Source organism: Lissotriton helveticus, chromosome 5_1 (assembly GCF_964261635.1).
Source record: "Lissotriton helveticus chromosome 5_1, aLisHel1.1, whole genome shotgun sequence".
In the NCBI taxonomy this organism is placed as follows: domain Eukaryota; kingdom Metazoa; phylum Chordata; class Amphibia; order Caudata; family Salamandridae; genus Lissotriton; species Lissotriton helveticus.
The window spans coordinates 1657941126-1657964503 of NC_136065.1; the positions used below are offsets into that span (position 1 = coordinate 1657941126).

The 23378-nt window shown below is 45.2% G+C and overlaps 1 protein-coding gene across 1 annotated transcript in view; it reads right to left on the reverse strand.

Annotated features, from left to right (window-relative positions):
- The window catches only part of LOC144755693 (chymotrypsinogen B-like), a 30197-nt gene extending 14334 nt beyond the window's left edge, over positions 1-15863 (reverse strand). Inside the window, exons 1-4 of the mRNA XM_078644871.1 lie at positions 15805-15863; positions 13303-13406; positions 10847-10926; positions 8243-8321 (exon numbers count right to left, since the gene is read on the reverse strand). Coding sequence (XP_078500997.1) covers positions 8243-8321; positions 10847-10926; positions 13303-13406; positions 15805-15856 — 315 coding nt within the window. The 5' untranslated portion in view covers positions 15857-15863. The remainder of the gene's footprint in view (positions 1-8242; positions 8322-10846; positions 10927-13302; positions 13407-15804) is intronic.
- Between the last annotated feature and the right edge of the window lie 7515 nt (positions 15864-23378).

Sequence of the window (23378 nt, forward strand, 5' to 3'; positions counted from 1 at the left end):
GAAGAGAAGTTGTGTGTTCAAACTTAGACCTCGCCAGTGCCTATCATCAAGAGGCTTTTGTAGAAGACTCTAGGCACCTCACTGCATTTGTCTCGCCATAAGGCATGTTTCAGTATGAGAGAATGTCTTTTACACCGGAGAGAGCAGCTTTCATTTTTCAACAAATTCTAAAACAGACTTTCGAACAATTGGAGGAAATAGTTTTTTTCAGGACAATATTCTGTTTTTTGGGAGGGACATTGGACAACATGACTTGAGGTTGGTGAAGGTCCTCCATGGTCTGTCAACAAAGGGTTAACTTTACAACATGAGACATGTCGCTTTAGGTGTGACACTGTAGAATATCTTGGTCACACTATCTCTAAGGAGTGAACCATACCAAAAGAGGCTCATGACAAAGCAATTGTGGTAGCTCAGGTCCTGAGGAAAAAAGAACAATTAGCATCCTTCCTAGGTTTCATGAAATAGTAAGCAAAATTTGTGGAAAAATATTCCTGTATGTTTTAATCTTTAACAATGGTACTCAAAACAAATACTGGATTTGTTTAGGGCTGAGCTCAAAAGGATGCTTCTTAAGGAATTAAGAAGGACTATGCCCAAGTTCCCCTATGAAGACATTTGTAGTAGGAAATGTTGTATTGCTGCAGTTGATATCAGTGGGTCTGGATTAGGGAGTTGTCCGCCAGCAGGGAGATGGACAAAAGAAATTAATTGTGGCTTATGAATCTACATGCTTATGAGAACCAGAAAAAAACAGTATTAAGTAATAGAAAATGAGTTGTTGAAGTGCACCTGGACAGTCAAACATTTTTATATGTTTCTCTGCTCTGGGGGGCCTCATTTTTACTAAGAAAGGATCACAAGCCCCAGGTCAACATAAAGGGTTATGACTGTCAGACCGGCTAGATTTGATGCACAACTCTAGAGCTACCAATCTGATATTGAACACGTAGCAGAGAAAAGGAACCAAAATGCTAACTGTGTGTCTCCGCTACCGTAGCCTATTTCACAGTCTGACATGGATGAGAGTGAGATTTAAGTTTTATTCATTTGAAAAGTTTTATGAAGCCCGAACATGACCTGTACAAGTATCAGAGCACTGCACAAAAGAACAGAAGCAAAGAGAGGTAAAAACATGAATACAACACCAAGGAACTTGAAACAAGAACAAGCAACAACCCTTCTCATGGGACATGTGAGGTATGAGGAGGAGCAACAGGTCGAATAGGTCATTCAGAAGACACAAATTACAACATTTAACAAAGGTAACAGCCCATCTTGTGGGACATGTAAAGAACCAGAAGAGCAGCAAGTCTTAAGTTGTATTCAGTATCAGAGATTTGGTCTCGGCTGAATTTGTTCTAAAGGAATTTGTGTGTAGGAGGAATGGATGCAGAAGGCTGTTGCTGATCCCAGCCTCTGAGCAGCATTATTAGTAGTATGGATGGATAAATGAAAGAAATCTGCATGGGGAATTTAAGTCATAAGCAAAGATTACAGGAGAGTTACCACTTGAAAGAGGAATTTCCATTAGAGGAGATACAATGGTTCTGTTGTTTAGCTTGAGGAGAAGGATAATTGGCCAAAGCCAGGAGGGCCACGTAAGGAAGTCAGCAACTACGTGAAGGATGAAAAAGTACTTTGGTGGCCAGGTTTAAATGATATGGTGGACAGTAGGGTGAGAAGGTGTGAACTTTGCAATAGAAGGGAAAGTTTGTGTGACCAAACCTACGTCTGTCATGCTCTTGGAGTGACCCTGATGGAAACAGGGAATATACATTTTGGGGATATTTAGTGCTCCATCAAGGGGAGAGACATATTCTATATATATGGCAGGAGGATCTTCCATAGTCCATGGTATTATATAATGGGGTCCAATTTACTAGTGTCAAGCTTTATTAGAATTAGAAGCTCTCGACCTGACAATTCTGAACGGCAACACCCCGGGGGACATCCCAGCTGCCACAACATACTTGAGCGGAAAAGTCTCCTCAACGATAGACTTTATAATCATCAGTAACAACTTGCTCCCACAAATCGACAAACTTAAAATCACTCCACGAGCCGAAAACGATCATCTTCCTCTCATTCTAAAAATGAACAATAAGGTAAATTTTGCACAAAAAATCAAGTCCATTATGCAACCGCCTGAAAAATTCAGTCTTCGAAAGTTAACATGGCGCGGAGTGGCACCCCAATCCATCCAGGAGGCAGCCAAGGCTTTCTTGGACAAACAGGGCCCCCAAACAGTGAATGATTGCGTTAATACCTGGGAGCAGCTGGCCCAGATTTTAGTCCAAAAATTCCCAGCCTCTCTGGGACGCACGCCAAGAATGGTGACCAGAAGCGATCCATGGTTCAACCAAGACCTCAGAAAACAAAAAAGAGAGATTGCAAGAGAAGTGCGACTTCAATTACAAGCGGCAAAAATGGCAAAAACAGAAAAAACGAAGCTGCACGTACTAAGGTGTAATTACAGGAGGAACCTGGGGAGAGCGAAAACAGCGCACAAAGGGACCATCTGGCTGCAATTACTGTCCGCTAGTAAAAAGCCCAATAGCAGCGAATTTTGGGGCATAATAAACAAACTGTCTACTGGCCCAAAATTACTACAAGAAGCGGGAATCGGAAAAGACATGTGGATCGCTCATGTGCAATCTCTGTATAACAACGTAGGGTCAGGTCTTGCAGGAAGGCCCCATGGGCGGGATCTCGACCAGGAAGAAATACAATCATTTCCCACCCCGGATCATGCGGAAGGTAGTTCATCACAATCAGAGTCACTCGGCAACGAGCCAAACAGCCTGACTAACGCGAAGGAGCTAAGAGGCCTTATATTAAAACTTGAGACCGAGGGAGCGGCTGGTCCAAACGGCATTCCTAACGCCATCTTTAAGAATGATCCAGAGTTTTGATCTTCCTATCTCACCCCCCTCTTCAATGAGATCTATATTCAGACCAACATCCCGGCTTCCTGGAAGGGGAATATCATCCACCCCCTAAAAGGGAGACCACCGTAAGCCGGGAAATTATAGACTAATCTCATTGATTGATGTAGAAGCTAAATTGTACGCCTTGTGCCTGTTAATCTGGCTGCAAGACTGGATGGAGGAAAAAAACATAATCTCAAAGTTCCAGACGGGGTTCAGGCAAGGAATGGGCACTACAACTAACCTCTCTATCCTAGCATTGCTTATCGAAAAAGCACAAAAAAGAAAATTTTCGCTGTTTGCTTGCTTCGTGGACATCAAATCTGCTTTCGACAGAGTAAGCAGGAGTCATCTCTGGAAGAAACTTAATGCATGGGGCTTGCCAAGCTCAATGCTCAATGCCATAATTTCTCTGTACATGGACACCTGGGCAAGAGTTAAGCTGGGCGATGGCTTGAGTACAACTGCAAGTATTTACACGCAAAGAGGCTTGAAACAAGGCTGCGTTTTAGCCCCTAGCTTATTCAATCTGTTCCTATCAGATATAGCACCACACATTGAAAACCCTGACTTTCATCCTCCGAAATTGGCCAATGTGCCAGTTGCCATCTTACAATATGTGGATGACATTGTTTTGCTGAGCCAAACCCCTATTGGTTTACAGAGATCAATAAATAATCTCGTAGCCTATTTGGATAAGGAACAACTGGAGCTAAACAAAGAAAAAACAAAAATCGTCTGCTTAGTGGATTCTAAAAAAACTAAGTTCAAATGGAGGGCTAAAGGGGCAATTGTGGAAGAATATAGCTCATATAAAGACCTGGGTGTAACAATCGGGCAGGGCGCAATTCATAAAGAACATATAACGACACTAAAAGCAAAGGCACAATCGTTAATCTATGCACATAGATTATTACGCAAAAAAAGTGGACTGCCCGAATTACTCCCATCTGCTAAAAGTAACGGCCGCCCAAATTCAGCCCAGTCTGTACTACGGCCTGGCTCCTTGGTGTGGCAAAGAAGCACACTTACTGAACAAGCTGCAGACAAAGATCTACAAAGCCGTCTTTGACCTGCCAAAATCTGCCTCCCCTTCCCAGGTCAGATTGAAATTCGGCCTCCAGCACCAGAAATTCCGGGGAATGAGTTGCTTTATTAAACTTTGCCATACATTCTGCTCTTCAGACCCGGACACCATGAATAGGTTATGCTGGGATGAAATCAAGCACCAGGTGGATCTCGAAACACCGAACTCCTGGGAAAGCTTTTTGAGAGATTCTCTGGCCGAGCTGGATTTACAAACATCATGGGAAAACGGGGAAGACAGAGGAAGCTTTGGCAAAATAGTAAACATCGCAGCCAAAAAGAAATCTTTGTGAGCTGACAAAAAGGCCCTCACCAAGCGCCGGCACGGGTGGACAGTTATAAACACTTACAGATTTTCAAGACCACAAGCATACTTATCCGCCCATTTTAGCTCACAACTAAAAACGAGCTTCATAAAGTTTTGAATGGGTGTGCACGACTCAAAGGACCTGTTCCCACTATGGAAAAAGGCCTTCAAATCACAGACCTGTCGACTATGTGGCTATAAACAAGAAACCTTAATCCACCTACTATGTCCCTGTCCAGACGTCCTAGACCAAAGGAGACAGCAACTGAAATTAATTTTTAACGTTTTGAGCATTCCATCCAGCAGGAAAGCGGTGATACACTGGTTAGAGGGCACGTCAAACATCCTGGCTTGCCGGGGAGTTATATACATGAAAATAGTTAACAGACTTTTACGGCAAGCCGATGGAGAACCCAAATAAAAACATAACCCAGGAAATTGCAGCTGAGCACTGGGCCCCAATGACATTATCATCCTCCCTAAGGGGTTCACACTCTATTAAACCTGCTGTTCTGAGTTTCAAAAAAGTTGCTAAAGCAAGAACTTTTACATATGAATTTTTATGATAGGTACTTTAAAAAAAAAATGATGTGTATTTTTATACAGAATGGTAACGTTATTGCCCATGTAATCCTTTTTATTTGTTCCAGGGGAGTATTTTAATGATTTTAATTAATCAAACAATAAAAATTGAACTTGAACTAGTGTCAAGTTTTTAGCCAGTCTTCAGAGGTATGATAATCCTATTTCACAACACAAGATTTACAGATTTGTTATATTACATAAACCTCTTCTCCTCCTCACTTTCAGTGTGTGTCTGGTGTCTACTCATCATTAGGTGTTGACAGTGCTTAGTTTGTAAATGCTGGTGCCCAAAGCCCTGATCAGAAGCCAGTGGCTGGTGAAATTAAATGTCAGCATGATGAATACCAAAGCTGTGCAGTCTAGAATTCACCTCAAGCCTCTTTAATTCAGTATCAGACAAACCCTCCCACTTTACCTCACTCCTGCAATTTTCAAATTGCTCCATATGTGACGGTAATTAAACCGCAGACTTACCTTGCCACCCCACTGAACCCTAAAGTCAGAAGAGAAATTATGTATATGCGACTGCTGGCTATGGCAATTACGGATTTCAGCCAAGCTTGGGCAAATTAAAACCCAGGAGGGGCATGCCGCTATCTAATTATAAACGAGTGTCTTGGCTACACCTCCTGTGCTGTTGCCCGTCCCTAGCAATCGAAAGGAGGATCCTCCTCACGCAACTATGACTAAGAGGAAAAGCAAACACCTGCTTCAAGGCTTCCGCTGTATGTCTCACACAAAAAGAACCTCACATTCTGGCCCGCTGTGAACGATTTGAACCATCTATAAGGGGCGGCATTTCCCTCCACTCTGCCAGTGGACCCTGCTTTCTCTCAGTCCAAATGCTGATTCTGTGTTACTTCAAACACAGGACCTTGAAAGAGCACGGGTCAAGCACAGGAAGCAGGGACTGAGCCCAAAACCCCCTTCCAACAGCTCCATCATACTGAAAACTGCCAATACATCAATTTGCTCCGTGCTAGCTGTGCGGACTACAGTCAGCAAAGAATAGTACCGGAGGTCTCGGCCAACAGAAGAAAGAGAAGGGTGCCCTCCTCCAGGGACTGGTCGCAGCCATCGGACATAAAAAACGACGAGTTTATGGCCCTGTGTGCTCAAACGGCTCACAACAATTGCACGTAATCCAACACAAATCTGCACAGCAGCTTATGAAGTGATAAAGCACTAGCACCTTACATGAGAAACAGCTCCAAAGGTGAGGAATGGTAACAAAAGTAGTCCTGGAACAAACATCAAACATCCTGGATGGTGATAAAAATCTGGAACACCAGCTCATGAATTAGCAAAGTACAAGCACTTTATATGTGAAACAACTCTAAATGAGAGGAATGGTAACAAAGGTAGCCCTGGATCTCCAAACATCCTGGACGGTGATACTCTCACAGAGATCCCAACAGATTAGGTGTCAAACACGCTCTTTTTATAAACAAAGATGGTGCATGTTACATTTACGAGATGGATTAACAGATTTAATACCTACTGACACTTGCACCATTATATATTTCGGTATAAAACGGTATGGTACAAAAGAGAGCAAGCCTCAACAAAGTGGGTCCAGTGCAGCATATGTTGCTAAACTGCAATAATGAACACAATAAATACCATGTATTCACACACCAATAAATATTCCTGGAAGGCGGTTATAGTAAATGTTACATATACATGTAACTATATAACAAGCATAGTTACCCCGTGAGTACTTCGTAACTTTCTTTGGAGTGTGCATAGTTCATGAGTAGCGTGCACTTTGACGCCTCGTCAGGGGTAGTAAGGTAGTAAGCGCTATATAAATACAATTACAATACAATACAATACAATGAGCATCAACTCTCAAGCTCACGGCAGCACTCGCCGCTGAGTTCGGCACAAGTTGGTGGAATTTCATTTTGTGTTTAACTAGGAGAGTGCCAGGCCTCCTGCATTGAAAGGATTCCCGTCGCCCAAGGCTCTGAGTTATTCAGCTCAAGGCTGTTCAGTTACATAAACTGACACCTACTGGCATGATTTTCGTAATAAGGGGCAAGCGAGGTGTTTCTGGCATGAAGAATGGAATGACAGGAGTGTGTGAAGGGAGCCATTCAATATGCAAATATGGCCGCCAGTCTCCTAATGTCCCGATGCCAATTATGAGATATGGTGTGTGTGGGCACTGAACCTTAAATCAATGCAATGTGGGGAAATACAGATACTTTCATCTGAGAGATGATTTACATTAGCATTTTATTATGGTGGCCGCAGTGAACAAGATTAAGTACAACCAAAGCAAAAAGAGAGGTCCTGAATCTGGATATTAATTCCTACTATAATAGAGAAACTATGCTCAAGGCTCTGGACCTTTCCAGCCTCAAAATGTTAAGTGGAAGTGGGAGTATGAGCATGTGTTTCTCTTTCATTCATAGTAAAGTTCAATCAAAAGGATCATTCTAATTTTGTGACACAAGAAAATGATCATCGATGAATTAGGTTGAAGAAAAAGATTTTTATTGCATCAGCCACTTTGTCATTTCATTTGTGCAAAAAAAATCAATTTTTTGGGAGAAATGGAACAGCTGACACGTGTTTCGCCCTTTGTGGGGGATTTTAGGCAGGGCTTTCTCAGGGTTAATTATCCTATTCAGCAATCATGCGGTCAGAGGATTCATATGTGCATTAACATCAACAGGTATTTAATTCCACAGCAAAGAGGGTCCCGAGGTAATCCCGTGTAGTGGCGATCCAGCAATTACACAGAAAAAATTGATTTTTTTTTGCACAAATGAAATGACAAAGTGACTGATGCCAATAAAAAAACTTTTTCTTCAACTTAAATCATCAATGATCCTTTTCTTGTGTCACAAAATTGGAATTATCCTTTTGATTGAACTTGACTACGATGGAAAAAGAAACAAATGCTCATACTCCCACTTCCAAGATTGAGTACAATCCCCTTTAACTGGCAATAGTGTGAAATCCTCCAATCAGAGTGAGGCTGAGGAGTTTAAGTATTGTGAACTCTGTATGCAGGGGTAGTTATGCTATTTGTTTTAATTGACAAAAACTAAGGAAAGCATCATGGCTGAAAAGGCATCTGCTTTAAATTAAAATATCAAGTTACCCCATGAGTGTTCCTAAAGTTTATTTGGAGTAAGCATAAAAGATTTCTTTAAATGGAGAATTAGTTCAAATCACTACAAAAACGTATAGGTTTGACGCCAGCGACAAACGATAGTGACCCGGGACACCGACAGCCCAATTTAATCATTGTATATATATGGTGAATGTACAGTTTTGTCTTAATATTACATTTGGTAGTTCCCATCAGACTTTTTCTTACCTGAGCAATGGCTAAAGTTTTAGTGACCTCTGCGTTGTTTTCCAGTTCGTGTTCTCCAAGAACCACTTGATGGGATGTTCTGATAAAGGAAAAAGATAGTTTTTTGAGCCATGACTACACTTAAGGAATGATCTGTAACTGGTTTCAGAAGTGAGAGAGACGTTCTTTGGGCTGAGAGGACTTGTACAGAGACAAGAGAGATTGGGTGATTTTTGCTTAAACCCCATATTTAGATCTGAAGTGCAAATATCTATATCGCTATCTCATGACCTTGTCAGACAGTAATGTAGTCTTACACATCACACTATAAAGTATGTCATTAATTCACTTACACAGAGCAAAACAATTTCAAGCATTTATAAAAGAAAATAGAACAAAACACAAAATGTAACTTAACTCTGTAGAGTCTACAAATGAAGACTAGATTGCATTTTACAGCACTAGAGTAACAGAAGGAAAACTGGTTGGTAGCAAGATGCTCACTGTGGTGATTGACACAATGATGGATTGATGACTCGAGCCATGGAAGAGATAACAGTAGGTACCTCTTGGTATCGAAAGGACTGCCAGATGTTGGGTGTGAGGAGAGTGTCCCTCGCCTAGGGCTCGGATCTTTCTTGGGGCAAGAGGATGGGAAGGACAACTGGCAGGAACCATGCAACAAGGGACATGGCACAACCCTGGCAATAACCAATGCTATAACAAACCTCCAAAAGCAAGGTATAAACTCTGTTCACTTTGCAATATAACAAAGCAGTAGCGTTTTCACTACTTGAGAAAGTAAAGGAATGTTTGAGCTTGGAAAACAACAGGACCTACATGCAAGGGCACATCAGTAGTGCACTCCAACCAGAATGCCAAGGCTGGTGCATGCATGATTGAGTCTTTTGTGCTTCTTTGCCTTTGATTAACTGCGACTTTGAGATCAGAAGAGGTTCTGGCATAACGCATATTTTGCTCTTCTGTCTAAATTGTTAACCCTTTGTGAGGTGTTTTATCGTCCATCATTTTGAAGATCATGATTTGAACAACTGATGCTGCAGTCGTTATTTTTTACTATTGTGCAATACCATTCAGATCACAATCCACCAAGTACCTCCCACCCTACTCTATAGGAAAGAGTTCAATACCCTCCTCTTCAAGGTACGTCTCATCACCATGTAACAGTCCCAGGACTATTCTGAACCCCTACCTCTCTTCCCAGCCCCTACCACCAATCCTGCAGCTAGGATGAATATAGTGCAGAATTGGGGAGGTTCATTGCAAATTAGGAAATTGCATTAGTGCCCCAAAGAACAGCTGCTATTGAGAATGTGCACATAGAAAATTCAGGAGAGTTTACTTGTGATCCCAAATTGAAGGAAGACATTACCATTGCCCTAGATTTTAAAATGGTAATAAAGCGGTGAAGATGATGAACGAGAAGAGAATTTTGGTGATTAAAATGATGTGACAGTAATAGGAAAAGTTGTGAGCAAGGAAGATAATGATAGCGAGAATAAGGGAAATTGGAGAATAAACAGTAGAAGCATCAGGAGTATTAACAGTGAGTCAAGATTCATTGGGGTGACTTTGGTCACCTTAGTTACATGGACAACAAGGATTTCCCAGGTTGAAAATGTAAATGTAGATAGTATGGCTGAAAGACGCGTTTCACTGCAATGTGTTGTGGTGTGAGTCATGTGAGATGGAAGGGTGACAAGGATGAGTGCGGAGTTTAGGTAGTACACTTATAGAATGGAGGCTTCAAGCAACAATAAGGAAAAATCTATGAAAGGGGAGCCTGGAGTCTATGACGTCATTAAGTGGGCATGATAGCCATGAAGCCTGTGTGTAAATCCCTTTGCACAAAGGTATGAGCAAGTCATCTGCCAGGCATCAACCAATTAGTTTGCTGTATGTCATTGTGAGCTGGTCAGTTGTTGCCCACAATCTTATCTTCCATAGTGGAATTTGTGGGAGATCAGGAAAATAACCCCATTTGTGTGAAGAAGGGTGTTGGCAATGGGTACCAAATCTAATATTTTGGGTTTCTATTTTAGTAACAAAGCAGACACATCCCTTCTTTTCCTTCAATCAGCAAATGGCACCAGTAGTTTCACGGTTACACCAAGCTCACAAAAGCACTAATCTAGTTTCTAGAAGGATTAAGTGACTAGCCAGCCTTGCCCCATAGATTTGATTCAGAATAAAATATATAACAATATTTTTAGCTGTGAGGTGTTTATTCTCCAACGATCTGAGACAGCATAATACAGGTAAAAATGCCAACAGTTTAATTTGTATTGATGGTGCTTCTCCAATGTTCTACACTTTGATATTGCCACACAGTGGGTGGTATTGAATCATATTTTGCAGGTTCTTAGGACACTCCGCATATTTAGGATTTTAACCCTACTCTTGAATACAGTAAAAATAAGCGCCAATGAATAGCTACCCTGAGATCTAACATGAGACTCATTCTTCAACAAATTTCTCTTTGTAGCTCATGTGAGATGGACAGCTCTACACAGCCCACAGAGATAACATGGAGACAAAATACAAAACTTCAAAAAAAATTCAGTGGTTGCTTTTCCTGTTAATGTTGAAATATTGGCAACTTACGTCACTGAGCAGGTGATAGAGGTGATGACCCACTTTGCACTAATAAGCGTCCCTCCACAAATATGCCATCCATCCAACTCCTGCAAGAACAAACATTATGAAGACAGGTTATCGACATATATGGAGACCACTCTAGGCTCCTAGACAGATGTAGCTGTGTGCTTCAATCAGTTCAATTATACGAGAAAGCGTTCCTGGATGGGACACTGAGCCTTTTACCTGCATGAGGCTCTTATGCACAGTAACTGGTTCTTGTCCACTCAGGTCCTGATTTAGAGATTATCTGGATAAGAAGATATCCTCCTCCAGCTAAAGCTCCTCCTCTCCCCCTTGATATTTGATTTAGAGGTAAAATCCTAGTTGATACCACCATGCCAAAGCATGTCATGACTGATTGCAAGCCTAGTGGGGAGGGTATTTGGAGGCAGAGATATGGTGGAAGTACCTGTACGTCTCTTTCTGGGACTGAAGAGTTCCCAGGAGTTCCCCCCATGGCCTGCTGAAGTACAAACATGACAAGAACCATCTGCACCACGTCCTCTGAGGCTCATCGAGAGGTGAATGGTGCCCTGTACCCATTGGGCCTTTGCTAATCTGCTGCTTTACCTGCTCATGGTTGCTGTCTGTGCCTATGTTCCACCAGCACTATCCAGCAAAGAAAGGCAACACAGTGAGAGATAAAAATATTACCCTAGACCAGAAGTTGATCGCTAGCAATAGGGCTTCAATTAGCGGCTCGGTGGCCACAATCTTCAACCCCAACTACTTTATTTGGCTGTAGAGTGCTGTCAGGTTGGATGTGGCATCAGGAGGTTCATGCATCAAAATGGCTGTCTTCACATACCCTGGAGGTCATTACAGATGTTAGTGCTGTGCACCCCACTGTCACATACATTGGGAGTTAAATCCTTGTTTTATTATTGGTATTAAACATGGAGAGTGTCTGTTTTTACAGTGCTCTTTATTGGATTTTTTTATGTTATGGTCCCTAGTCAATGCATTACAAACAATGTATATGCACAATTATTTTCTGAATGCATTATCATTAACATTTAGAAAATACACAGTTCCAACATTTTAAGGGATGAGTTAGTCTTAGGTGGGGATAGCTCTTGGAAACAAGAGAACTTTATATATAAAAAAGCAATTAATGATAAAACAACATCCCCCACACTATTGAGTGAGTCCTCATAGTGAATGATGACTCATTTGATGTGTCCCAAGAATGTTCTGTCGACAACATAGTTGTCCTTGCTGCCTTGTACCAATGTCTTTCCATCCAGTCTGGGATGCACGTGAAGAGTCAATTGCATAAACAAGACTGTATTCCTCTATGCCCTGAGCAGTCATCACATATATTAAGCAAGGCGTACTGGATTTGGAGAAAAACATCTACTGGTTTGCCACTTGCACACTAGAGCCAAGGCAGCCAGTACCATTTGATCCAAACAAGCCGGGATCCATTCCTGGTACCAGTAAACTGGCAAGCACACACGCAAAGGGATGCTGGCCCCAGCTCCATCGGGCCCAACTGATGAGTGTCATGAGCTGCAAAAAGGTTGAGAATCTTCATGAACCATTTACCCATTGTGCATTTTGGAACAATAAGAGTGACAACCGTGTCAAATCCTTCATCTGACCCTAAAGCTGTACTGAGCTAAAGAATGACATTGTATAGATATATATAAGTATCTATAGTGCGGCCCTAGCCAAAAGGCAGCAGAGGCCTGTGCCTGGTGAAAGATATGCACAGAATCAATGAGTGATAACACAGTTGTGGACTGTTAATGCATTCTGATGTAATGTTCTTTGAAGAAGTGAGGCTTCAACTCTTCCTTGATTTGGAGCAGCGTTGGTGCGGTCCTGAGGGATACGGGCATTGTGTTCCAGATCATGAAACAATATATACAAAGGCATATTGTCTTGTTTTTTTTCTTTTTTACACTTCTTAGTCTGCAGCCTGATGGTTTCCTGGCTGAAAGTGTGCCGAAAAGGTCAATGATTCAAGATTTCCCTTCAATGCATGTTTCCCATTATAATGATCTCAGCATGACAATAAATGGTTGGAGGGTGGAGGACAGTGTGTGTGCCCAAGAAGCCTGAGATAACGTGCATTACCCACTATGCACTTAGGTGTACACTTGTATGTTCTTCTAAAGGCTTCATGCGGTGATTCTTGCATGAACATCTCCTGTCATTGGTCATGTACAAAGCTTTCATATGTCTGATGTTCTGCTGACACGTTTTTGTTTTTTTGTAGAGTTTAAATAGCGCGAACTAGACCCGAACCGAATCAGGTATCAGAGCGCTTTACATAGCACAAGTTACGTTTTTACATGAGGACACACACTTTCATTTTTAGGCACGGGGAGATTAAGTGATTTGCCCAGAATCACAGGAGCTTTTGGCGTCGTTACCGAGATTCGAACCCAGATCCCCAGGTCCGAGGTTGTTACCTGTATGGAGACCTGCCACGGCCATGACCCGGGGACAGCTTCTTCACCATTTGCAACCCGTGCGAAGCCACTCAGGACAGGGTAGATGTCTGGTTCACCACAGCCTAGAATGCAAACGAGTTCTATTAGTTCAGGGACATGCACACATTAATAAGTGGAAAACGCCTTACGATTTATTGGGCAGCGCAATAAATTACGCTTCCCATAAAATGTACGTTTTCAAGTCTGGCGGAGCAACAAAGACAAGAAAATAGAGAGGAGCTATTGGAGGAAATTCGGCATTTACGAAACTTTGAACAGGCATCTCATGTCCTATTAAAATCAGATGATCTGGAAGAGAGATGGTGAGATGGACAGAATCTGGGACGGTACCAACTGCTAGTCAAGAATACGGTACTCATTGCAAGCCACGAATGGGGAATGGTGGGGTACAATCAAGTTCTTTAAACTGGGTTAGAAATGTACAGCTGAGCCCTCATTTCAGTTATCAAAATGTGAAATATACATATTAAGTTGTGTTTTGAGCAGCGGTTCAGCAGCATCAAACGAAACACCTACTCCTCACGCAGACAATCACCTGTCTGCTCAGTAACTCGGCAAGTGTGGTCGTGCGTCTGCAACATGGTTACAAGGTTCCTCGAATTAGCTAATGTATTCTATATTTGCCAATGTTTCTATATATTCACTAGCCTTCTTGTTACAGATTATTTTGTAGGATTATTCCTGCGAGTTATTCCCTCATATTCTAGGGGATAGTTCTAGGCCTGCTAATCTGGTGAAGAATGCAGTCTCTTGTGCTATGACACAACATCTCTGGTGAGAGCCGCCTCAACTGGAAAAGCATCACACTATTGTGAGTGTCACATGGATTTGAGCACTTTGGAGCTAAAGGTCATAACATAATGCTGGGAATTCTCAAGGTTGCCCTTCTGATCCTGATAACTATACTGTCTAATAAGGAGATTCAGGGCAACTCTCAGCCCAACTCCAGCATCCTAACTTGGTGGTGGTCGGACATGGTGGTAGCTTGAGCGCATGGGGCAGTGAAACTGAGAGAGCGGGCACCAGGGGTCCTGCCTAATGAATTGTAGAATGTATGTTCCAAATCTACTAGGTATGCCTGTTGGTCCTGAACTTATTTCCTTTATTTGAACGGCCTCGAGAAACCATTCCATTGGATTTCTCAACTTTACTGTGGTCGCTAAATGTGGATCCCCACTCTAGGCCCCAAAATAAGGTCAACTAAAATAATAGAATGCACCTCCACCTTGTACGGCCCGCAGGAGTCTGTGCGTCCTTCGCTTACAGAAATGATTCAAATTGTCCTATGCCCTGATGAAGCTGCGATCAGCTTGGAAATGCTGCAAGTGAGGCGGCCAGTCTTCTGGCCTGTGCTCAGTGTCAGCCTCAAGGCATACTCTGGATATAATGGCTGTCTATTCCTCAACTGCAGACAGTCAAAGGAGCATTAGGGAGTGTACACAGAGTCCCGTCTGAGGAGTGATGAGTCAGCTCAGCGATATGTTCTTGCTGAGTCATGACTAGGAGGCGAAAATTAATAATGCCATGTGAATTCGCAAATCCCACTTACAGCACATGAGAGTGAACCTCCACCCCCCGCACACGTACAGTTTGTCAGATCGATTAGTAGTAGAAGTTTGATGGCCAAATATCAGTTACAAAAAAAGCTACTTGGGGAGGGATTGATAATACCCGTCTGCAATCCCAAGCAGCAGGTGATGGAAGGCCGATAGAGAGCACGTGTAATCCGTGTGGGATGTTTCCAAAGTCTTTAATATTTATTTAAACTACTGGTCCCTGATCCCTGTGCCTCTCATGCTGAAGGCAGCCAAGTGCCTCTACAGCGTTCTAAGGAGCCTCTCAGCGCTTCCAGTGGGCGGTCATGAGAGCGCTAGGGCTGAACGGCAAGCCGCACAGTAGTTGGATGTTTGCCACTCACGCGGCTCTACCTGTCTCATCACTTTCGACCTGTCTGCCATAGTGAACAAACGCAGAAATATGTTTGAAATCCCCTCTGAATGCATGGTGTCTGAAACTGGTAAAGAGCAACCTTGAGACTGTTCCAGTGCTAGGTATATCTTCAAACACGCCTCCCTTTTATAAGACGGTACCTATGGGTCCATCAAGGAAAGCATAAAATATCGCACTGTTAGCTTATTACACTGAGCCACTAAGCGGCATCTCAAGTTTCAAAAGACCGTTTCTACTCTCTCATTGTGGTTTATGCTTCAAGATGCTGAGCATGCAGCACTCTGGAGACGGATAACACCTGTACAGCAATAACATACAAAACAGACTTATTTCCTCACATGAATCTGAATGGCCATCTTCTTCGCCCTAAGCTTTGCATACGTGACCTGATCTGGACAGGGCGTACTGTGCGTTCCTCTTTGCTCCCTTGTCTGATTACAAGCAGCCGTGAGACCCCCAGAGACTCTTCCTAGCAGCCAGCAATGATGAAGTGTGACTACTGTCACTTACCGAGGGCGGTGCCGGCCAGGGCCAGGGAGCAGAGCAGAGCCAGGAGAGTCATGGTGCAGTGAGAGGGAATGTGAGACCCTCCTGGGAGGCACCGCCTCTATATAAGGGCGCTGAGGCCTTGGTAGTCATTGATTTATCAGCCTGACCTCAGATTACACCCAACATCTCCCTTTCTGTGGAAAGGCAAACAATGTGAGAGGTTCTACGGGGGAGCCAAATCTTATGGGAGTAGCAGGTGGGATTGAAAATGACCGCGGCCAGAAAGGTTTCGCAAGAGCCTTGGTTTAGCGTTGGCACTGTATCAGCCCTTTAAATCCCTTAAACAGCTTTGATGATGGTTAATCCGAAAGAGTACCACAGGTATTCATACACATTCGGGGAACTCGTTTGGATACATTTGAGCGGCCAGGTTGGTACTGAACAACAAGCATTTCTCAAGGGATTAAACAGAGCGTCTTTAAAAGACTTTAAAACTGTTGGTGGGCTTCAAAAACTAAATCACACACTTTCAGGCTGTGCCAAAACACAGTTGAAAGACCAACCAATACATTCTGCAAAAAGAACAGATGATGGACGGAATGGTGAACAAATCAAACATTCACCCCCAGTCACAGATCTGGGTTTAATCCACCATTGTTTTGCTCACCACTCCACCGCAGGTTGAACCAAGCCATATGCAAATCAGTCTTGACCCAGCTACCCATGGGAGCAGTCCAGCCCGAACTGCCAGGCCAGGTCCTCCCTGGACCGGAAACAAGCATCCTGGGACTGGTTTCGGGGTTTCACCCCTCATCAGCCCGGATACCTTGAATCCAGTGGCACAGTGAGCAAGGGACCCACCTCTGGGCGTATCCTTCCCACTCGGGGCACCAAAAGCAAAATGAACAGATGATGGACAGAATGCTGACAAAAAATCAAACATTCACCCCAAGTCACAGATCTGAGTTTAATCTATTGTGTTTTTGCTCAGCACGCCACCCCAGTTTCGGCCCAGTCATATGCAAATCAGTCTCATAAACTGTTCTTGAAAGTGGAGTTAAAAAAACTTCTACTTTAATTTCTGAGATTTAGTCCCTTTTCTTGTTCCTTGGCCCCTCTTCTATTCCTCCTTCTCTTTAACCAGGTTAGGAGAATGTAAGTAATTGCCTATGTAGAGTGTGAAAATGGATGGACAGTTATTTGGCTGAAGCTGAACACAAAGATGGCAGCAGTTCTAGTGGTTGGTGGTGATTCCTTTCTATCTACTGTGTCCAAGTTAATTCACTGGCTAGACACCTCAGCCAAGTAATCCAGCGAAGAGCCTAGAATCTAAAATAGACTCTAAATTAAAGATGGACGTCTTCTGCAGTTGTCTCCTCCTGTACCTACCACATGCTGAAGCCAAGGCCCAATCTTCCTTTCTATTGATGGCAGAAGATCAGCCATATCAGCGGCCACCAGCTGCAGACTAGACCACTATATTCCTCTGTGTCTGGGCTTAAATACACACTTGTCACAGATGTCAAGCAATTTAAAATCTAACCCCTGGACTCACCATTTCTGTCCCATGCTTTTGCCAAAGCCAAGCCCGTTCTTGCTCAGCAGCACTGTCTCCCCATACATGACACCATACATGACATGGTCCACCATCAGATCATCCGAGATTCTCCAAATTCGTTTTCTCTGCTCATCACGTGCCATCTTTAAACACACTCTGCATTTCATAAAAATTTGTCACAGTGTTTAATGATCGCAAGCAAAAAAAGCCTTCTAGATTCTGCCATACCACCAGCAACACCCTACAGAGATCTTCAGAAGCTTATTAAAATCAGTTCATAAGGGACCCCATAAGTTATATGTTACAACTGATGGAATAACAACGGACATATTTACTAACACTACACAGTGATCAAAACCAGCATCTGAATTAGGAGGTATTCACTTTCAAATTCAGTAAATGATCTTATTTTTAGAAATTCTATTCTGAAATTCACAGCAAGTTTGGCGCTGGGACAATTTTCAGAGTCGGGGTACTGCAATGATTGTCAGTGAAGTTACATTGGTTGTGAAAAATACAAGTTTTTCACAACGTCTAGCAAATGAGCCAGGCACGCTTGGCAGGGTAGGGCTGATGAGTAGTAACTGCCCAGTGATGCACATCGTCACAAACATATACCTATAGCTTGGGCTGTTAGTCTACTGGCTTTTACATTTGGGATACTTACCATTCAAATGTCCCTTACATTTGCATCAATCACGCTGCTTCACTGCTAAACTCATGCAGCCCATAAATGATTATGGATATAAATATAATTTGCGCATCATACAGCTTAAGTGTCTTGGTATGTTTTTACCCTGTTAAAATCATTGTTTCCATCAAACTTTCGAATTACAAAAACAAGCAATATCCCTAATGAACTTTTCTTGCCCACTGATACCTTTTTACATATCGGCAAGTATTTCAATGTTGCTGTGCGTTACAAAACGTTTGACATTGTTCAGAGATTCGGGCTAGGTTCAGGTTACACATTTCTATTACTTTGCAATCAAGGAAAGGAAAATTAAACACCAATCTCCATGTTAAACATGTCATGCACCACTTTGTCGGCAAACATTATATGGCACTTGACCTATGTCTTTAAAGTAAAGCAACAGTAAAAATGTTAGTCATTTGCTAGTCATTTCCTACTCAAACAAGCACTGGCAAGCCAAACGAACTCATGGTGGTTAGCTAGAATTATGACACAGCCCAATTATTGGCGATATTTGCATGTAAAAGTTTTCGATTTCTTTAAAATTACAACTGCAGAAAAGTTTTGTAGAAAGTTATGGGTGCTTCTTACTTGGCAGGGGAGCTTAGAACAGGCATAGAAACGGTTCCATTTTAGTGCACTTGACAGAAAAATATTCTTATTTTCATACAGAAAGAATATTATTGGCTTTGAAAAACTGCAAACTGAAAACATAATTTAAATAAACAAGGCCGACTAAAAATAACAAAGTATGGATTAACAATGTAAAGGAAAAAAATGACGAAGTAAAACATCGGCCGAACAGCCCTGGCATTGAAATCTACTTCGTTTCAGTGTGGTATGACTATGTGATAGGGAAAAGTACTGTTAATCCCAGTGCAAGAGGGTCAGTGGCTTAAGTGGATTGGCCCATTGTTCCATGCAGTGTGCTGTGGTAGGCAAAAAAAAAACAAGCATTTGCAATGCAATCGGTCTCGCCTTTGGGTCCCTATGTGTATTTAGCTGTGCAGCATATTAGCCTGGGTGCTGAAACATCTACTGTTCTTTTACATGCAGGGAAAGTAAGCACCAAGCTGCGGAAGATGCCAGGTATGGGAACACATGGAGAGAAATACTGCCTATCAGCAGGAAATTGTATTGTGCGAAGCTCTGTTTTTACTATAAAATCACTGCCTTCGGAGGTCAATCACTGAAAATACAAGATTAAAAACAATAGTATTGTCTATGGGTGCTCGTTGAATACAAGTTTCTATGGTCTGGAATCTAGGGAATGCTAAAGTGATTCTGGTATTTCACTGACCTCTGCTGGTCGTTTTCTATCAAGACAGTTAATTAGAGGCAGTTGAACAAGCAGAAAGGAATTCTGGTATTTTTACTGACCTCTACTGGTCGTTTTTTTATCAAGACAGTTAATTAGAGGCAGTTGAACAAGCAGAAAGCAATTCTGATATTTTCCTGACCTCTACTGGTCTTTTTCTATTAAGACAATTAAATAGAGGGGGGGCGTGGCAGAGCCAGCCAAGATGGTGGACGCACTTCCCTAGTGCTCCGGTCGGTTGCCAGCATACCTGTCGTCTATCACCGCACAGACTACCATGCACAGGCCGAAACAGACGCTGACCCCGTGAGGAGCTCCCAGGAACACGTCCGATGCCCCCGGACGCCACCGGGTCGATGCTACGGGCCAGAGGTGGTGCGCTGCAGCTGGCACCCAGGCTCCCCTAAAATGACGGCGCCCAGCGCCTGATACCGCGGAATCCGGGGACATGGAGCGTGGGATACCGCGGAATCCGGGGACACGGAGCGTGGGTGAGGGATCTTAGGCCCAGAGACGGCGCGCCATGTCGGTTCGCCCCTGAGGGGTCACAACTGTTACCTGGCGCTGCACCGACGACCCTACACCGGCCGAAACATCTGCTGACCCGGTGAAGGGCCCCCGAGGATACCTCCGGTGCCCCCAAAACACCGCCAAACCGCTGCCACGGACCTGGGGTGGCATGCGGCAGTAGGCGCCCAGGCTCCCCCAAAATGGCGGCGGCCAGCTCCTGATACCTGGGAGTCCGGGGAGGTGAAACCCAGCGCCCGGAGCCACTGCGAGACGATCTAGGCGAACTCCGGAGACGCCCCGAGTGCCATACATGTAGGGCCGCTGCCGTCGCAGTGAGTACGTGGGTGTGGGTTCGGGGGCCCGGCGGTGGCGCGCCACACAGGATCCGGGACGCCCTGACGGCCCTGCACATCGCAGACGACAGCGGTGCCCCCCGCAACCCCACAGACAGCCGGAGAGGGTGGAGTTCCCCCCTGAGAGATACTGCAGGGGGTAATACAACAACGTGTACAGCAATGCATACACCGGGACCCCCCTGGATGAACAACTCCCCCTTCTCACACACTGCCGGAGGGGAGCTTGGAGACGCCATACTGCGACGCGCGCCAGCAAGGGAGGCCCCGTGGAAAAACTGTAAGGCACCTAACAGCCCGGTCGGCCCCACGACAGCCCGCCTTGACTTGCAATAAACAGCGGGGCTAACGGCCGTGGATGATCACCACCAGACACGGGCCCGTGCCATCACTCTCATGAGCTGGACCCCTACTGGTGGTGGGGGCCGAGATCGCCAACAAGTCCCACCATACCCGCAGCAACCACCAGCGAGATGATAAGAGCCCGCAGAAGGATCACCACGGCGCTCCAAGAGGGAAAGGGTCCCTTCTCCCCCACGCAGAAGGTAACGACGGTGCTGACCCGCGGCAGTGCGCAGGAGGCCACCACGACATTCTCTGCTGGGCTGACGTCCGGGCTCAGCCCTCCCCGGGACCCCCCACCACAGTGACAGTTCGGGGGGGCGGTCTGGGGCGCGCCGCCATAGCAGCCTTCACAACATGGTGGTGGACACGAGCTGCTCCTGACCGCCGTGCAGCGACATTCGGCCTGAGCCAGGCGATTCCCCTAGCGACACCGTCACAGAGGGCACGTGCTGAAGTGCCATACCGGCGTCACAAATAAAACGGGGCCTCGGGTGCATCTGGAGAACCCCGACTCAACGGGAGCCTCCTCCAAGGGCGCACCACCTCCGAGTACTACCCAGTCGGAAGGGGATGAACAGAGCCACCAGTCCATGAACTGCCGCGTGGGGCCCCTCTAGCGCACGGAATAAGGAACACGCAGTCCCATAGGAAAGGTGGAGACAGGACACAGCATCTCTGGAAGACCCCCCAAGATCCCTAGCAGTGCCGAAATCGCCACCGAGCCAGTAGACCACCAGCGCCAATAATGGGGAGACAACAGCGGACATTGACCACGACGCCGGAGCTCACCCTCCCCGGGCCCCTCGGGTAAGCCGAAAACCAGAGGGCCGCCACGGGAAGAAGATATGTTGACCAAGCTAGACAAAGTGCTAGCAGCCATCGAGCACTCCCGGATGTCTATGGAGAGCAAATTCGGAGAACTCGCCTCAGGCATTACCCTCCTGCGAGATGACCACAGGAAACTAGCAGACAAGGTGAGCCAAGAGGAAAAAACGCTACAAGAACTGAAACCGCAGGTCCAACTACACCAAGAGGCCATCAAAGAACTACAGAACAAAGTCAAATTCCTGGAACACAAGGCTGACGATTTGGAGGGCCGCTCCCGCCGGAGCAACATACATCTACTCAACCTGCTGGAAGGAGCAGACCCCATACAATATATTAAAACTTGGATAAAAACTTTCACCCGGGCCCAGGACCTCACACCCTTCTTCTCAGTCGAGAGAGCGCATAGGGTTCCAGCTTGACGGCCACCTGCAGGCTCCCCACCCAGACCGTTTTTGCTTAAACTACTGCACTACCAAGATAGGGACACGATCTTACGGGCGGCCAGGCAAGCGAGAACACTCAGAGTGGAAGACAAGCACGTGATGCTGTTCCCAGACTACTCTCAGGCAGTGCAACGCCAGCGCTCCACATTCCAGGCAGTAAAACAAACCCTGCGACAACACAAGATACAGTACGCACTCCTCTTCCCGGCCCGCCTAAAAATTATCTATGGAGACTCAACACACTTCTTCACGGATCCAGCGGAGGCGCGGCGCTGGTTGGACCACCGCAACCATGACCTACCGGAGCGAAGGACCACACCATTGCGCTCCCTATCCAACAAACGGAGGCTGCGCTCCAAGAAGGTTACCCTCACACAGATGAACCGCCCGTCAGTTCCCAACACCAGAAACACCCCAGACCTGGAACAGATAATAGCGGATCGACGGAAGGCCCTACGGGCGGCGGCGGAGGCCCAGCAGGCGGGGGTCGAATCGGGGGAGGATCGGGGCCCGCACCTCTTCACGTCTGAAGCCGAAGACCATAGTGACACCCGCACCTCCAGAGAGGGCTCAGTCTCCCCGCCACTGGTAACCCCGCAAACAGCAGACACGCTAATCTGAATGACAACGAGCAAAGAATGCAGTAAGACCAGGGCACTCCAGAAAGATGGACACCGGAAGGCATCGCGAATCACCAACGAAGGTAATGGCAGTTGTGAATCCACTTACAGAGACATCACGCAGTGGGCAGCCAGGCCTTGAGCCCGTGGCAGCGACGCCAACCCACCCCCCACACCAAATGAACTAGAGACAGTACAAAATGTATGGTTTGGACTTATTGTACCAAGCAATAGGCCCCTTTAGTTGGGACAGTTTCCCAGACATTGTACTTAAGTTTCCCTCTTTCCCATCCATTCCTAATACCCCTACGGGAGCGGACAGCTGGCCTACGAATGGGCATGTGTGGAATGATTATGCGGGCGGGGGTGGCTTTGGTCATGTGCCGGTGGATGGTGGATGGTGGAGTGCCAACCCGTGTGACTAGTTGTCAGACATGACAAAAATCCCCAACACAGACATCACATTCATCACACTAGATGTCAGGGGGCTACACACGGCGAGTAAGCGCTACGCAGTCTATGCTTACCTGAAAAGACAGCAGGCACATATAGCCCTTTTGCAAGAGACCCACTTGACGACGACAGAGGTTGGGCGACTACAGAGAAAATAGAGAGGCATTGTCTGCGCTACTGGGTACTCTGAATTTGCCAGGGGGACATTGATATGGGTCAGGCCAGGCATCCCATTCAGAGAGCAGACCAGGGTGGTGGATAAGGAGGGGGCGCTTTGTGTTACTGGATGGGCAATCAATTCTAATAGGCAGTATCTACACCCCTAACACTGAGCAGAACGTGTTTTGGAGCCGCCTCACGAAAACGCTGGCGCACCACACCCATGCCCCCTGGATATTGGGAGGGGATTACAACTGCGTCCTAGATACAGCCCTCGACCGCTCCCACCCTCCACCGGCACACTCACCACTTTA